Source organism: Notolabrus celidotus, chromosome 10 (assembly GCF_009762535.1).
Source record: "Notolabrus celidotus isolate fNotCel1 chromosome 10, fNotCel1.pri, whole genome shotgun sequence".
Classification (NCBI taxonomy): domain Eukaryota; kingdom Metazoa; phylum Chordata; class Actinopteri; order Labriformes; family Labridae; genus Notolabrus; species Notolabrus celidotus.
In genome coordinates this window covers 3267435-3285793 of record NC_048281.1, presented here as the reverse complement: position 1 = coordinate 3285793, position 18359 = coordinate 3267435, and the positions used below count along the sequence as shown (strand labels likewise).

Genomic DNA, 18359 nt, shown 5'->3' with positions numbered 1-18359 from the left:
TATTTTACATTTCATACATTTTTCAAGCAGAGATCTTATTTGTAGAAGATGGATAATCTTGATTTAAGACTTTACTTGATTTAAGTAAATGCATTTTATTGGATAATCTATCAGAAAACAGCTTCACTGATAAAAGAAAGAAAGAAAAGTTGTTGTTTTTAAGGGTGGGTTTCAGTTTTCAGGCACTGTTTCTTCTAAATCAGATAAAAATATACATCCTCAAACTACATGCACACAATGAAACACCTCCTTTAGAGCATAGCTGGCTTATCCTAAAAACAACATGACTGAACATTAGTATATCCAGCTCACTATGAGAAGACATTAGATCTCAAAATGCTCAAATTAAACTTCGTCATCTTATTTCAAGTACAAGATGGTCTTAAACCTAGAGAAGTGCCACTATAATACAACTCAAATTAAGGTGAATATATCTCAAATGAAGAAGTTGACATAAAATGTATTAGTGCAGTAATATTTTTTTGAGTGAAAATACTAATTGTTAGCATTCCTGTCTTATTCTGAGACACTAAGCTTTAACATTTTAAATATTGCTTAAAATAAGTTTTCCCTGCTTATTTTAAAATCACAGTTTTCTAAATATTAAATCTTATTTTAAGAAATCTTACGAAGCAAATATTCACTTGATTTGTTTTGCTTATTTCAAGGTAAAAGTAACTTGAAATAAGTTTTTGTTCCCATTGTTATTAGAAAGCTTCAGGCTGAGAGACAGTATATGCAAAAATAGTCTCTTTAATCAAGACATGAGTGATCAAAACAACACGTGCTCATTGTGCAAAAGGGTGAATAAAAAGGAGCAAACATTTCAGTCCTTGACAAACATCAGTGCTTAATTAAAGAGACTATATTTGCATTTATCTCAGCCTTTGGCTTCTTAGCCCAGTCAAATTTGTTTGCAGGTATTTCCTCTGAAACAACACATGAACTGTCAAAAGCTTTGGGACTATACTTACCTTGATCCTAAAATCTACACAGAGCACAATTATCAGCCACATGTTAACTTCACAGCTCCTGTGACGAGTTTTAGATTGGTCATGAAACAGACCGAAAGTATATTTCTAAACTGTGATTTTTAACGCTCGTAACTACTGCTGTCTTTTACAGCTGCTGCTGTGGGGAAGGTGTCACGTGTCTTAATAAAAGGCATAATGCTGAAACATTTCCTTCGCCAACTTTGACTGTGAAAGACAGGATGAGATGTGTCGTCAGAAAATACAACACATGGATGCACTTGACAAGATCAACAAAGACATACTGTGTGTTGTACAGCTTTGTTCAAAGGAGGCAGCAAAATCAACACGAACAAAATGCCCCCCAGAAAGCTTCAAGCTGCTACATATCACCAACATGTGAAATACTTGAAGTACTGACCTTGATGACAGTGTCTAAAGACACATTCACGTTGTCGGGGACCGTCTGTGAGACGGAGAGCTGTTCAAGAGCATCTGGTTTTACGCCCTTGCGCTTGCAACACAATGTTTCCCTAGGTTGAGTGTTTCTGAAAATGCTCACAATAAGGATATTCACTGGAAACATGATGAGGGAACTCTGAACTCCAATCATGAACTGTTGCCAGGTAAACTCAAAGTGACCTGGAATGATACAGGAAAGAAAGAAGAGAGATTGCACAGGATGTGCACATAATCGATTAGATGTACCAACCTGAATTCCTCTTCTGTGAGATACTCAGACAATTACAAGGTCGTATGGTGCATTTTCCCACGAAGAAGGGCTGGTGAATGTAAAAGCTTTCTCTTATTAATTTCCTTTTACTGTGGGGAGCAAACAACTGTTGAGTATTGGTAGGTCAAAGACTGATTTGTTTTTCACACATGTATGCACACGGCTTAAGAGAACCAGCACTGGAAGAGATGTACTTATGTGTAAGTCAGGGTCAAACTTTTCTGGGATAAAGTGATGGCAGTTGAGCAACATCAAGAGTGCAGGGTTAATATTATTTGCCACAGATACAAAACTAAAAGCATAAAGGGAAAGAGTTTTCACCATGTTAACACACTGGGGACCTGATCTACTAAGATCCCAAATAACGAGCGCTAATTTGCGTGTGCAAATAATAATTTTGCACGTGTTATTTCTGGGCGTGTTGCGGGTGATCTACTATGACTGCGTGCGCAAATGATAAGTGCAAACATGATGCAGACCGCCCTTTAATGAGGATTTTATGTGTGCTATCGGCTGTCACCATGGAGAGTTTCAGAGAGCAGAGTGGCCTTAAGCGATAAATGAAGTTTGAAGTCATGGAGTTGGAGGTCTTTGTGGAGGAGGGAAATAAACACATCGGTGAACTCCAGCAAAGGTGAATGCTGTGAGAAAAAACAGAAGATCTGCAGATGAAATAAACACATCTACTCTACTCCAAATCGCAATCAGCGTTTTGATGGAGTTTAGAGAGCGATTTGATGAGGCCTGTCCCTGTTTTTATTTTTTACTCTTCCCACCAACGTTGCACCTTCTGAGCGCTCATTCTCCAAGTTAAAACTAACTAAAAACCCCTTGATGAGCACGGTGGGACAGAATAGACTGAGTGGACATGTCATGTTATCTATTGAGAATGACAGATCAAAGAAAATGGACATACAGTGCATCGTGGACAAGTCCGTGGAGCTTAAGGCTCCTTCAAACAGTGGTGAGTAGGCCAAGTACTTCATATTGATTTTTTGTTTATATGTGAACATGTGTGACGCTGTGCCAATTTTAATAAACTTTATATCTGTTGATACAGTGACCTACTGTGCTCTCATTAGTTGAAAAAGTTAAAGTGGGTGTCAGAATGATGCGGTCGCTATCCGTGGTGCTGAACTGCTTTGAATTTGTGTTGTTTTATTTATTTATTTGTGTTGTTCTCTTGGTTTGTTAGACTTCATGTCAGTTTGATTGACTTCAAAATGACATAACTGTGTGTAAAAACTTTAGTAATGCTTGTAAGCCCCGCTGTTGTGGGCATGTTGTATAGTTATGATGAGCTTTGCAGTGACCGCAGCCATGTGTGCGTAACTATGTGCCAGTTTGCACCTGCCTTTCAAACGTGCTAAATATAGACGCAAAAACACCGCCCGCTATCTGCTTCAGGTTTGATAAATCAACTGGGGGTGCTAAATGATTACATTTGCATCTCCTCCTCCAAGTATTTTGCGTGTTCTGATGATCTACATGTATTCTGCATATTCATGAAATATGCTAAATTGATTGCCCGTGCTATTTTGCTCATTTGACAGACACAATCCTTGGTGCTCACGGTCAATACATCAGCTTTGCGTGCGCTATCAAGTTTGCACGTGTTTTTATACACTCAAACCTTTAGTAGATCAGGCCCTCGGTCATTTCATAAACAGAAAATCTCCACAATCCAAACATTTGCCAAATTCAAGTGTGAACTTTCCTTAATGGAAGAACAGAATTTATTGAAAATAACAATAATCCCTCCCGTGTGAGCTTGGAAAAAAGGTTCCAATATGTGATTTAAAGGATCAACAGTTTTGCTGAAAAACTTCCAACTTCATGCATTGTTGAGATGTCAGGCAGATTTGTTGCATTAGTCATTAGTTTGGATTAGTCTGCATTTTAGATTTATTTGATTACCCAGCTTTCTTAAAAATCACTAAGCTGTGTTGAAAATTCTTGATTCAGATTGTTTGAAACTCGTAAACAGTGATTATTAATTCAAAGTAGCAAAAGCCATGCCAAGGTCAACCAGATCATACACATCATATCAAATCAATCTGGGCTCCGACACATTTATGAAGGTTATGATTTTCCCCTCCCCGTTAACAGTGTAGCAAAACTGTTAGTTTCTAATAACATCAGCAAACAACTTGGAGAACATATCTATCATTATTCTCAAAAAATACTTCATTCATGGTTAATGGCTGACCTGGGAAGAAACTAGTGAGGGATGTTAAAACACAAAAGGAGCTGACTGAAAGACAGTCCCTCCAGGATTTTGTGGGATTTTTTTGTGATTGTTGCAGCCCAAACAGCCTGATGTTGCGACACCTTTTTGAAAAAATTGCGGTGAAAGTTGCGGGGTTTTTTTTGCTTTTTTCCCCAATAACATCTCAGGGGCAAGTAAATACGCTAAATTACAGTTGTTTTTAGAAAAAATTCTTGATGTGGCCACTGACTGTATTTTGATTCTCTTGATTCACATAAAAATGCCATGAAAGGGCTGTATTGCACATTTACGACTGTCCTTGAATGCACCTCGCAGCGACTGAGGCACAGACAGTCAGTTCACGGCACTCTGAAATGAATCTGCATCTTTGATGACTAGAAGTTGATCAAACTTACTAAATGTGTCTGATGTATCTCCAAACTGGATTAAATCAAGCTGTAGACGCCGAGCTTTTTAAGGTAATGGCGGCAAAAACGTCAAACATCAAATATTAAACAGACGTCCCCCGGTTGTGTCTTTGTCACTAACGCACACCGGGGGTAAAAATCCTCAATGAAGATGAGACAGATGCATGGAGGTGAGGAGAGCTGGTTCATAAAGCACACCTGCTGCAGGTAGAGACCAAGCTAACACTGTGCCCCTCAATCTATAAATAACAACGTTGTCATGGTCACTTGTCCTGCCTGCTGTCCTCGCTCTTCACCCGTTCTCTGTGCGTGTTTTGCGGTCAAAAAGTGCAGGTCAAGTGAGGACTTATGTTTATGTTCCTAGGAAGTGAAATTGATGACTAAACCGATGACGAACAGGGGCTGAGGTTAAAGTAATTAGTCAAATTTGTGGGAAAGTTGCGGTGATTGTATAAAATTGCAAGGGCGCGAAAAAATCGCGCTGATTGGTTGAATTTGCGTTGATAGTTGCAATCGCGAAATCGCAACTTCCTGGAGGGACTGGAAAGAGATATCGACCAAATTGACCAAATCTGTATTATCTGACTTTCCTTTCTCTCCTCCTCCCGTGTTAATATAATTTAGACATCTACAGGAACTTTATTCAAAGTGTCAAGTTACACCTGACAACATGCTGCTTCCTGTTATAGCCCTTTCAAAATAAAGTTTTTTGGACTACGTAACATGAGTGGACTTTTATTGTAAAAGGTTTTTTTCGGAAATGAAATGTTTTTCATTGAAGAAGCTTAACTACGATTAACGTTGGCCATCTGGAGTTATATTTACAGTTGTTCATTTAGCTTCAAGTCACAGCTACAGTCATCAATCCTACACATTTTGGACTTTAGAAAACTGAGTGTTAACACACTTTGAAGCAGGTAGAGCCGTGGTAATAGATGAAAATCCCTGCATTGCGTGCTTCAGCTACAGAAGTTTGATGAGCGTGGCTCTGCTCTGAAGTGTCACAGAGGGTAACAGAGAGGAAGGGGTCCGATCAACTTTGTTGTCTGTCACATATCACTCTGCTACGCTAATATGTTTACCTGCCACTTCACTTCTATCACACATACTGTACACATAGTTGGCCTAGTTAGCAATGCAGAACTGGGTGTATTGTTTTTATTCATCTGTGCCGCGCCCCCCCCCCCTGTCGTACCTCTGCGCGGCCCACAGTTTGGGAAGCACTGCAATAACATAAAATGAACATCAAAACACGTTGTGTCTGAAGTGACTGGTTATTTGGAAAACAACTCACAGCACACTTGTATAAACCAATGAAATCAGCAAAGATAGCAAGGTCAACCAAATTATTTTGTGAACTCAATAATACAAGCTGCTCACTATTTTTGTGGTGCAGAGGCTCGGTGCTTTCTAAAGCCTGACTGATGTGATGAACACAAAGCCAGTCAGCTTCAAAGACAGATAAGAGGATGATCTATATTTCTCCTACAGTAATCTGCAATGAAACTCACCCAGGTCCAATGTCTGCTCAGAGGGATCTGTTGGGATGCCATAAAACATGATGCTGGTCAGCATGGTACAGAGCAGCAGGGAGAAGCAGCAGGAGACTCTCTGAACACAAGTGAAGCTGCTGCTTGGTGGACGACTGATCACAGAGTACCAGAGGTGACCATCACTGAAGTCCTTTGTTGTCTTAGTGAAGAATAGATTACTGTTGAATAGAAAAAGGGAGGTAAACACTGAGATACAAAAAATACAACTTATCTCAGGCATTTTATTGCAGCCAATTCTCAGCATTTTGATCATTTTTATCTTTAGATGAACACCTCCTATCTAATATATTTTAAACAAAAACAATAAAAGCAGCATAGGTAAGGGTTCCTTGTTTTAAATATTGCTTTAAAGGTGACATATCATGCTTTTTTCATCAATATATATTGGTCTAAGAGGTCCCCAAAACATGTCTTTAAAGTTTATGCTCAAAAAAACACTTTGAAATCAGATTTTGGCATGCCTGAAAAACCCTCTTCTTCAGTCCTCCTCAGAACACTCTGTTTTCCCTCTGACCACGCCCCCTCAGGAAGTGGATGTGCCTCGGCTGTCCAGCATGTTGTTCTAATGTTTACATGTTGGCTGAATATACACGGCTGCTCACAGACCTGCGTTACTTCAACCCTCTGAATCTGATCCAGAATCTGATCCTGACAGAGAGGCGCCTGTAGCAGGACCTTTCTGAAGGATTGGTCACAGATTTAGTGTTTCTTGTTGTTTTATTTATCAGTATGTCGACGTGTGTCTTGGTACACAGCTACGAACATGTAGCTATGTGGCTATGCTAACTAGCGCTAGCACTTATCCATGATAAATAAAAATCATCCACTAGATCTTCAAATCTGCAGACGTGGGGAGTAAAACCAACCTCTACCAGAAAGGCAGCAGGACCTTTTATGAAGGATTGGTCACAGATTTAGTGTTTCTTGTTGTTTTATTTGTCAGTATGTCGACGTGTGTCTTGGTACACAGCTACAGCTACAGCTATGAACATGTAGCTGTGTGGCTATGCTAATTAGCGCTAGCACTTATCCATGACAAATAAAAAACATCCACTAGATCTTCAAATCTGCAGACGTGGGGAGTAAAACCTACCTTGTGTTTATTAAGACAGCCTACAACTAGCATGCCTCCCTCCTAAGCTCCTTGTTAGCACACATTTGTGCAGGTAATGAAAAACAGAGGAGGGGTTCAGTATTATTCTATACAGTCTATGGGCTGAACAAGCTCCGAGCTCTGACTCCGTGACAGACTGGATATTGTTGTTACGTAACAAAAACACTGAAGTCTGAAACGGCTCGTTTCACACACATTTACAGAAAGGTGGAGAAATCAGAACAGGGGCAGAATGGATTTTTCATTCTCGGGGGGTTTGTAGACATGCCAGGGACACATATTTCAGGTAGAGAACCATTAAAAAGTCAATTTTGCATGATATGTCACCTTTGAAAAACAGATTTGTTTTTCATTTGATTGTCATAATAGCACATTTGGTAGTGTGGCTTGATTTTGAAATGCCGCTCACCTTCTAAAGCTGAATCTTAATTGGACGCCACATCCTGTTAGCTGACTTTCATGTGTCACTTAATTTTTTTAATTTGAGCTTGCAGAGAACAGGAAACATCCAAACCAGCTATTGAATAATATTTGCATTTGATCTGGGCTCTTATCATTAAATGGAATAAAATAACAGGTTGGGTTTTACACTCAGCCTTTGGACTCCAGCAGTGATCATGTGTCTATAATTTTTCCACCCCGTTGCCTGATTGCTGTTGCCTTACCTGAACCTTTTCAATTCAATCTCTGTCGAAGCAGGGAAAACTTTATCCAGAGAACAATCACCCATGTCTATAGCCAGCCAGGAGTTGCATAGAAAATGCCATTTCTTTTGCGTCTGTAAATCCTGCACCATGACATTGCCAACATACCTGACAAAGAAAAGGAAGTGTCAAAAGTGTGATACAATTAAATTGCAAAGACCTTTATTGATGTGATGCTTTGGCAAGTTCGTAGACAGGCAAAAAAGTGTGCCTTAAAGAATCAAACTAAAACTACCTTAGCCCTCATTACACAAAATATTTCCTCAGTGTTTAGTTGCACTGAAATCACAATTGCATTATATTCCATGGTGATATCAATTGGAAAGAACAGCCTGTTATTTGCAAGGTTCAGGTAATTGCGAGTCAAATTATCGTGTACTCACATCGTGTTCAACGTTCACAGTGTTCTCACTTATATTTTACCAGCTTTTAATCAGGTGGGATATTTCTTTATAACCTACCAAGCAGGGTGGCTCCCTGAGTTATTGTGCCACAGTCTGATTCCCTGCAGGTCTCCCAGAGAGAAAGGCGTAGTTAGCAGGAACACATCCACTGCACCTCTCTCAAACACACGCTTCTTTGGATCGGATAGGTGGTGAGGTTCACTGTTCCCCTCTAGACCCATGAGGGTTATCGCCACCTGTAACAGTTTGCACCACAGTCTGTGAAAGCTGAACAGTACTTAACTGACACATGTAAAGAATAGGAGAGGGTTTGGATTTAAGACTACAAAAAGACAGAGCTACTTATTGATTTTTTTTTAAAAAGCGGACAATCAATGAAATTCAAGATGCTATCTTTGACAGATTAGAAGTGTTTACATTTAGCTTGTAATGCATGTCCATTGACTAAAGTAAGCCTGGATTTTAGTTTGGATTTAAAGAAATAAAACTCAAAAAAAATTGAGGCAAAACCAGAGCAGGACAACTGATGTTGTGGTTGCACTGTTGGCCGATTGCTGGTGTGCTCCTACCAGCATTATTTATAGCTGCAACTCCATGCACCACACTTATGAGGAACTGTTATGCTGTGTATTTTTTTTTTTTTTAGATCTATGTTCATGCACATTCATTTACCTGTGAGGAGGTGGATGCTCCTCTACGATGCCCAGTGTTGACACTCAACAGGTAGCGGTACTCATCCATTGGGTCATTGTCCTCCAGCACAGTCACCTTCACCTACCAACCAGGCAACAATACAAAGCAAAGATTACACGATGGCTAAAATTGCATTATTAGTGAATATACTGGCTTGCAGGAGATGTTCAATACCTTCACTGTGTCTTGAATATCCTTTCGCCAGGCCCATATAACAGCCAATAAATAGCCCACAAAGAGTGCTCCCACAAAACAGACAACCACAGGATTCTCTGCAAACGTTGCAAACAGCTCAGCAGTGCGTGATGGGTCCACAAGGTTGGGAGTGACAAAGAAAGAGCTACCAAAAAAGGTGAGGTGGTTGCAGAGGCACTGGGTGACTAGAGGTGTGGACTGCGCACCAACCTTTGAGGGCACAACATAGCCTGTTAAGAATATGAGGGCAACATACAACATGCAGGTTGATTTACTGTACCTACCCTGCATCCATTAGTGGTCCAATCCAATGTTGATTCATCCCAAAATTTACAGGAGCTAGTAATGGGGGTGATCAATAAACTGGTATCAATGGATTTTATTCCCGGACCTACTATGGGCCTCACAAAAAGATAGTGCAATCCAGTGTTTCCTTTCAGAGTCTCAGGGTCAAGAAGCCAAGTGTATCTTTCCTCTGCACAAGACACAGGCAGGAGCAATCAATAACGAAACAACAATCCAAACTACAGCGCACTAAAACTTACTGTGTGAACCACTAAGGGATTAATCACCTAGTGTTGTTCCTTGCTGAGGCATCTCTGTCATCGCTACATGATGTGTTTCATTAGGGTAGTCCTTATATCCAAGGAACACTTTGAAGGTCAAAGGATCCGTTGATGGTATCATCTTTAAAAGGTTTATCAACATAAAGTTGGACATGTTTTAATACAAAAGTTTTGATATTAAAAAAAAAGACAACAAAGTAGAAAAGTTATTGCATTCCACTGATAATTGGCACTATGCTACTAAATAAAGATGCATTATAATATTTTGATTTTTAAAAACAGAACTGTATATTCAGCAAATGAGCATAACAGAGCCTTGCAACACAGATTTAACATTACACCGGACCTTTAACACCAGTGTGTTGTTGGCTGAAGGAATGTCTATGACGGTTGTGCTGAAGTTCCCCAGGTATAAAACGGATGTGTTCACCTGCTCTCCAAGAGGCCTTGGCAAGAAAATCTGTGGACGAATGACAGAAAAAGAATCAAAATATTATTTCTTTTTTTTCTGAATATATTTGTTGGACTTTTCAGTGATGCCTTTAGGTGGAGGACAGGACAGCAGATGGAGTACGAAACAAAGAGAGGGATGACAAGCTGCATGAGACAATGAGTTGAACCTGAAGGAGGACTTCAGTTCTCCTGTTTCCACATTTGATATGTTATGTTTGTGTAATTTTCAGTGAAATATAGGGTTTAAATGATTTGCAAACCATACAATGTTTATTTCACATATTTCACACAACATCCTAACTTACTGGAATCAGAGAATATCTTTGGTTGTTTCATTATGGGTTAAAAATGTTTAACCCATAATGTAACCCAAACAAACTTAAGATTTTCTGTCTAGATTGTATAATGTTCAAAAGGGGCCTAAGAATCTCATTTACCTTCAGTTCTTTCATCACAGCACAAGCCCCAATCTCAGGCTACCTCTGATGAAGTAAAACATTTTTTTTTTGCCACACTATGTAAGGAGAAGTTGCCATGGAACCACTTACAAATAGTATTAATTAAGACGAGAGTAAATAATAGATTTCATGAAATTCATGGCGCTGTGTGTACGAACCAATTAATTTATTCCCTCTTTGATCTGCAGAAAAAGAGTTCTTGGCCTGAGACTCTCGTGTTTAATCCCACTCAAAAACGTGACTCCACTTCAATTAGAGACAGCAGGTGGCACACATGAACCAGAACCAATTCATGTTTCATTGATGAGACTCAAACATAAATGCAGCCTTGAAAACTACACCTTAGCCAGCTTGCAGTTTAATATGCAAAACAGTTGAAGTGCATTCTCCGATAAATCCAATTAGTGTATTGATAGATGAGTACCTTCTAGCATTTCACTGAGTACCTCCTTTCAAATGTAGCAGGATGAGCCCTGCAACTTATTACCTCTGGGTAATACTGGCCTATCGCTTCCTGGGTGCACCCTATAAAAGGGAGGCAGAGGCTAGTCTGTCCCATCTTGCTCTTTGGTGGGGGGATCTGCCTCACTTCCACAAGTGGTCACCGACCCAGGTAGGTTGGTAGCAGCCGTTGTTGTCTTTTTGGTAAATTGTTTGTCAGCATGCTCCAAAGTTTGTTTGTGCTTTGGCGATATTGCAGCTCCCCGCTTTTAGGAGCAGGAAGCTTGCCTCTCCCTCCGTTATGCCGTGAAGCACCAATCTGGTATGTACGCCGAATGGCGTTTAATTCATTTATGCCTTTTAATCATGTAGCGCTCATTAAGATGACTGCTGTTATTTTATCTGCTATTTATCTGCCATGTATCTGCTATTTGTCTGCCATAGATGCTGTTATGGCCGATTGGCGAGGGGAGCTGGGATCCACTGCTGTTTTGCAGAGCCCTTGTTTTGCCTTGTTCCGTTTACCAAACTATGGTTTGGCTGTACTGCAGTCCTTGCTGTCTTGTGACACTGCTTAGCTTTGCCCGTCTGTCTGTCTGCCTGCCTGTGAGCCGTCTTGCTGCTTGCTGCTGCCTGCCTGTGAGCCGTCTTGCTGCTTGCTGCTGCCTGCCTGTGAGCCGTCTTGCTGCTTGCTGCTGCCTGCCTGTGAGCCGTCTTGCTGCTTGCTGCTGCCTGCCTGTGAGCCGTCTTGCTGCTTGCTACTGCCTGCCTGTGAGCCGTCTTGCTGCTTGCTGCTGCCTGCCTGTGAGCCGTCTTGCTTCTTGCTGCTGCCTGCCTGTGAGCCATCTCGCCTGCCTGCCTTCCTTCAAAGCGCCTCGGTGCAGAGCCCTGCTTGTAAGCCCAGCTGTGGGTCCAGCGTGGGTGCTTCAGCTGTGTGGTTGCTGAGGCAGGCTGACCGATTCGTGGGATCGCTGCATGCGGCTGCTCTTCCTCCGTGGCAACCCGTCGAGCTGGGACTATTTTACCTCGTCTTCTGGATTTGGACTGAATGGACTCTGGGGGTTTTGGATTTGAGTATTTTGTGTTACTGCCATTAGTATTTTCTTTTTCATTTTGCTGACTTGATTTACCATTTGGATAAGTTATTTAAGTTGCTTATTTTTGGGTTTAGTTATTGTGTGTTTTTCAGTTCAATTAACTGTTTCTGTTTGTTTCTCTTTCTTTCAGTGGCTGAGAGCCTGGTGGTGGCGCTGGTGGCCTGGGTGGGGGTTCCCTCCTTCTTTGTATGCTGTTTCCCTCATTTGAGTTTTTTGCACGTGTGTGTGTGTGTGTGTGTGTGGGTGTGGGTGTGGGTGTGTGTGTGTGTGTGGGTGTGGGTCCTTCACGTGGGATTGGGTTGTTTTCAATTTGATTTTTCTCACTGGGATCCCTCTCCTCAACCCATCACACCTGGTGAGCCTCAGCCACATCCCCTCTATTACCCACCATTTCATGAATGGATGCCTTTTTTTGTTTGTTTAGTAATATTAAAGAATCATTTTAAGAATATGGTAGTAAAATAATTGTCTTATAGTAAACCTCGTCTCAAGCTCCTCTGTGTATACATATATCGAACCAGTGTGCAATTTAAGTGTGTTAAATTGTCTTTAATATTTCCCTGGGTGAAATTCCCAGGGTGGCGTTGCCCTACCCTTGTGCTGCCACACAAACATACTGTCTCAGTTAATTGGGTTATTAGCCTGAAGTCTGTTTATCCCTCAAAGAAAGGTATAGAATTCTCTACAGAGAACATACACTACAGGAGAGCACAGTAGAGAACATTTCTGAGACGGTGCACTGACCTCAACATCATCGCTCAAGTTCTCAACAGGGATTTTGGAGCCATCTGTTCTTGTAAGGGATAAAGAACCTGTGGAGCCACTGATGTTCCCAAACTCATGCCAGGAAAATGGATTTTTGTCTAAGCTCAGCATCTGGGAATGTAGTTAAGGTGGAAAAGGGAAATTAAACCTCATTTGCAAATCAGAAACTTTGTAAAGTAGAGAGAATAAGAGTGAAGAAAAGTTACACACCATCATCAGAAAAACATCAAGGCTGCACTGAAAGAGTCACTGATTTGTGTTATGGATCAAAGGGACTTTGAGTCTGTTTCCCTTTTATTAACTTTAATTAAAGCATATTGATTTGAGCTGTGGCTCTGCACACAGAGCAGTGCACAGTAACTGTTTCATAGATAATGAAAGGAAGTAGAATACAAGAGAGATACACGGAGAAAAACCAAAACCAAACACAAGATTAATGTAACTGTGCAGAATAGTGGAGACTTTATTTCTCATGCTGTTAACCCTCCTGCTATGTTGCGGGTCAAATTGACCCTTTTTAGAGTCTATTTTGAGCAATATATGCCTTCCTAACCAGCTAAATGCAGCATAAAAATCTGGGCAGCATGTGACAGAAGAGGTGTCATGTTAATTTATCAACATCACTTCATAAAAAATAAATAAATAAATAAAATGAAAAATGAAATAAACAAAAATCAATGTCATGTAAAACTGTTGTATTTATATTTACTCAACTCAACTCAACTCAACTTTATTTATAAAGCACTTTAAAACGACCACAGCCGCAACAAAGTGCTGTACATAAATAGACAAACAACGCAGGCATAAAAACAGTTAAAACACAGGATAATAAAACAATAAAAACAATAAAACAATAAATAAAAACAAGCCATAAAACACTAAAACAGGAGCAGAGTCTCATGCTGGGTTGAAAGCCAAGGAATAAAAATGGGTTTTAAGATGAGTTTTAAAAATGGACAGTGAGGAGGCTTGTCTAATGTGGAGGGGAAGCTCATTCCATAATTTTGGAGCAGCAACAGAAAAAGCTCTCTCCCCTCTCAGCTTCCGTTTTGCCCTCGGTACCTCCAGGAGCAGCAGATCAGCTGACCTGAGGCACCGAGCAGGAGCGTAGGGGTGAAGGAGCTCAGAGAGGTAAGACGGGGCCAGACCATTTAAAGATTTAAATACAAATAACAGAATCTTAAAATGGACTCTGAAGTGCACAGGTAGCCAGTGGAGGGAGGCCAGGATCAGAGTAATGTGCTCCCTCATACGTACTCCAGTTAAGAGGCGGGCAGCTGCATTTTACCTGGAGACGTGCGAGGGAGGACTGACTAACTCCAATACAAAGTGCGTTACAGTAATCCAGCCAAGAAGTAATACAAGCATGGATTACTGTCTCAAAGTGCTGCTGTGCAAGAAAAGGCTTCACCTTTGCCAGCTGCCTAAGCTGAAAAAAGCTGGACTTCACTACAGAGCTAATTTGACGATCCAATTTAAAATCACTGTCCATCTTAAAACACAAGTTTTATTTAGGGCTTTCCAATGTACATTAAAAAAAGTTTTAACATTAGTTTTAATGAAAACGAGTCATTCATATCATTGAACCATCATCTGTGAGAATTAAAGAACACCAATGGACTAAATCTTGATTTAAATGGTTAAAAATTGAGTTAAAAATTAGATTAAAAAAAATGTGTATTGGGTTTTTATGGGGTTCTGACACTTTTGGATAATTAAATATGCCCCGGGTCAATCTGAGGTCAATGAGAGGTCAGCTGCAGCACACAAATACATATCAGCACTCTCACTCACTTACCCGTATGTCCACTGGTTTATCTGAGGGTAACATATCAGAGGGTAGAGTTGGGAGAGAAAATGAGCTGCAGGAACAGTTGGGAATCTTCATGGACTGTTCGTTCAAACTTCCCGGTGTCACTCTATGGAAAATTATACAAAAAGATATATGTGGAAGTCAGCCATATTTGATATTTGTTGTGCGGTATAGTGATCTCTATAATTGCCTTATTTATGTTGAAAGGTATGTGAACTGCAAAGCCCAGAGAAAAGGGAGAGCTTAGAAAGAAAAAATAATAGGTAGACTGATGTTTGACTGTGGATTGTAATGTTCAGTTTTATATTAATTCCCACCAGTATAAGATAAGAATCCTTGTCATTGAAATTGATGTTGACAGTGGAAACACCAGGGCTTTTTTTAAGCTGCATCCATGAACCATTTTCAAATCATCTTGAAATCATTCATTTGTGTTAGCTTGTTTATAGATTTTGTTAGTGGCTGGTTGGTAGCTTCATTGGGGTCCTGCTCACCCTGTTGGGATTCTAATTCATGTGACAATCTAATCACTGTATATTACCTCTTACTTTGTTAGAACATGTTAAGAGGTAATTTTTGAGCTGCTGGATGACCTACTTAAGGGCTGATTTGGAGCCATTCACAAAAAGGAGCCATGCCATATCTCCTATGGAGAAACTCCTTCAACACTGCATTTTCTTGCATCTGGATCATTCCAGCATACCGGCGTCTCCAAGTGTGCACCCGTACGTAATGAACAACTGTCCTGGCGGAGCACGCACAACATTGGACACAGCTCTCACCTCCGGATCAATGGCCTGTAACCCATCCCTCTGATTTCTTTGCAGATAATGAAATCATGATTTTTTTCCATTCTATATTCAACGAGACACACGAAGCAAATTCATTTTGAACTCATTAAATGTGTCCAATATTAGACATTTTCTCACAGCATTCACCTTTTCACAGATGGCCTCCCAAATCGTGTTTCTTCTGTCAACGCTGAGATGTCTCTGCTGGAGTTCACTGATGTGTTTATTTGCCTCCTCCACGAAGACCTCCAACTCCATGACTTCAAACTTCCTTTTTTTTTTCACGGCCACTCTGCTCTCATAAACTCTCCATGGTTACAGCCGGTAGCACACGCAAAATCCTCATTTAAGGGCGGTCCGTTCCACTTTGGCACTTGGTATCATTTGCGCACGCAGTCATAGTAGATCACCCACAACACGCCCACTTATAGCACGTGCAATGTTTTAGTTTGCTCACACAATACAGCGCTCATTATTTGAGATCTTAGTACATCAGGCCCATAGAGGCAGAGGAGGCGTAAAGATACGAGGGAGGAGAGCTGGTGTAAGAAGACAGAGGTTTATGGAGGGGAGATAGAAGCCGTGTCTCTCCTCTGTCATCATGGGCAACGTGAGATCTCTGGCTTATATCTCTGATTTCTGTGTAATTTCCTGCAATATGGTCATCAGCAGAAATCTAACTGCTATTAACCATAGACTGTATATATATTGGACAAGGTCGCTGTACGGTTTTGAAGCCAAAATATCTAGTTCCATCTTGTACATTTTCTGCAGCCAGAGTCTGCGCAGTAGGGAACTGTGTGTTTCCACTGTAACAAGCTCCGCCCTACAGTGTACGGTCCAGAGGTCCTACAGAGTTTCTCTCTACAGCAGCTGTCAATCAAAGTAAACCCGGATGTAAAACCCTGTTTTTTAACCTCTAATAACTAACCAAAAAGAAAGTTTTCAGAAAAAAGAGGCCTTGAACACAAAACAGTCAAATAATAACTACACATCACCACAGCATACGGATGTGAGAAACATTCGTACCACGTGTGTTTATTTTTTAAAGTTTGACCGCAGACCCATTCAAATGAATGGGGGAGACAGAGTTTTTGACCTATACTGCAGCCAGCCACTAGGGGGAGCAGTTTTTATGGCGGCCTCACTTCCAGCCGAGCAAGATGACGTCCATTTTATATACAGTCTGTGCTATTAAGAAGCAAATTTACTCCAGATGTATGGTATATTTAGATATGTAGATAGAGTAATGTTTTAACAGAGCAAAGTAGGCTGCTTCCTTGGTTTTCTTTCTTGAAGCTTTGTGTCCTAGGTCCCTATGGTGCACTTGGAACAAAGCGTTTTTGTGTTCAGCATAAGTGTCATTGTTATTTTCTACCTGTCACACTTGTCATTTTTACGCCTACCTACGATGTGTGATAGCCATACAGACATGAGATTGGCCTTGATCTCCTAATCCCATTGTGACAAATTTTGAAATATTGCTTTCAGTCAATGTTTGTCAAAGCTGGTGCCTGAGAGGTTACCTGTTAACGAGCACACTAATATGAGGCTCTTGGATAATGGTTGGCCCCTCATCAGCATCTTTAACAGCTAACAGTGCACTCTGTGTATTGTCCAAAGCGTTGAGAAGGGCATCAGATGTGCTTTTCTGCAGATGACAACACAAGACATTTAGCAAGTGGCAAGGGGGATTCTTTACTTTCTCTAGACAAAGACAAACTAATAATTTCCACACCTCACAGAAAACATGACCATTACAACAGGAACATGTTCTGTTTAGTTTAAGAAATAGAAAAATAGAAAACAATTCTAAGCACAAAAAATGAGATGTAAGTCCTCATTTGACTGATTTAAGGCAACAATAGGACTTTGAACAATCATGTATGTTAACATAAAAACATGTATGACACTTAACTAACATGTCTAATATTTAATTGTTGATACTTCTCTGAAGAAGTAAATCCAATCTGCACAGACCTCAAGGTCTAATACTCACAGTGGAAGAGAAGTGCAGAATATTCCCTGCTCCCTCCACGATGCTGCAGGCTGCATCGTGTACTTCCTTCTTGTTCTCTTCACTTTTGTCCAAATCCATGTTGAGGAGAGACGAGCTGAGCTCAGCTAACAAGAATGAAGCCTCTTCCTGGAGGTAGGAAATCAAATCTCACAATCACAGACATCTTTTCAGAAGGTGTTAGACCAGCAGTTACCAATTTTTGTTATCGAGGATGTTTGAAACACCTTGGTTATCTCCCCCTCTACACGCTGTCTTGAATAGCACGGCTTAGCCCAAGCAGTCCTGTCCTTTTTAGACTTAATATGACTGGTAGAGGTTGGTTAAAGTAGCATTACATGATTGAATACAAAAATGATGTGTGAGGTTCACTGTGTAGTACCTGAGCAGCTGAGCTGAGTTCAGAGCCTCTCTGGCTGACAGAGGTAAGTCCTCTGGCCATCACCTGAACTTCTTCTGGGTTGTTGGACGGAGCTTCTTTCATTGTGTCTGTCATTATGGATAATATCTTCTCTCGTAGCTTAAAAAGACAAAATCATCCACATGTGTATTCATAGTTATTGTGATGACCCCTCCCGCTTTGCCTGCATGTCATCTTTGTTTCAGTCTCCCTGGGTAGATCTCAAAGCTCTTAACTTCAGTCTCCTCTCTCCTCCGCCGAACCAGAAGTAGTTACTGACCCGCGATATTAAGCTGCATCCCAAAGCTCCTCCGCTGAAGGAGAGAGGAGAGAGGAGAGAGGACGGAGGAGACTGATCGGAGGAGGGATAATCGTAATCGTATACCACTCACTGATTGGACGCTGCAGCGGCTCGGACAGATCAGCTGAGTTTAATAATACAGAAAAGACGGACCTTAAAACATTCACTAAGGGTGCCCTGAAACAGACCTTAAAACAGTCACTAAGGGTGCCCTGAAACACATCTTAAAACAGTCACTAAGGGTGCCCTGAAA

General features: G+C 40.8%; 1 protein-coding gene across 1 annotated transcript in view; it reads right to left on the bottom strand.

Moving 5' to 3' along the window:
- LOC117820264 (polycystic kidney disease protein 1-like 2) overlaps positions 1–18359 on the bottom strand; it is an 89324-nt gene that overhangs the window by 26774 nt on the left and 44191 nt on the right. The window contains exons 19-33 of the mRNA XM_034693987.1: positions 17788–17925; positions 17388–17534; positions 16915–17039; positions 14583–14703; positions 12764–12895; positions 9917–10030; positions 9577–9691; positions 9289–9479; positions 8984–9214; positions 8789–8890; positions 8174–8352; positions 7674–7820; positions 5853–6052; positions 1393–1613; positions 1185–1199 (exon numbers count right to left, since the gene is read on the bottom strand). Of these exons, the coding sequence (XP_034549878.1) occupies positions 1185–1199; positions 1393–1613; positions 5853–6052; positions 7674–7820; positions 8174–8352; positions 8789–8890; positions 8984–9214; positions 9289–9479; positions 9577–9691; positions 9917–10030; positions 12764–12895; positions 14583–14703; positions 16915–17039; positions 17388–17534; positions 17788–17925 (2178 nt within the window). The remainder of the gene's footprint in view (positions 1–1184; positions 1200–1392; positions 1614–5852; positions 6053–7673; positions 7821–8173; positions 8353–8788; positions 8891–8983; positions 9215–9288; positions 9480–9576; positions 9692–9916; positions 10031–12763; positions 12896–14582; positions 14704–16914; positions 17040–17387; positions 17535–17787; positions 17926–18359) is intronic.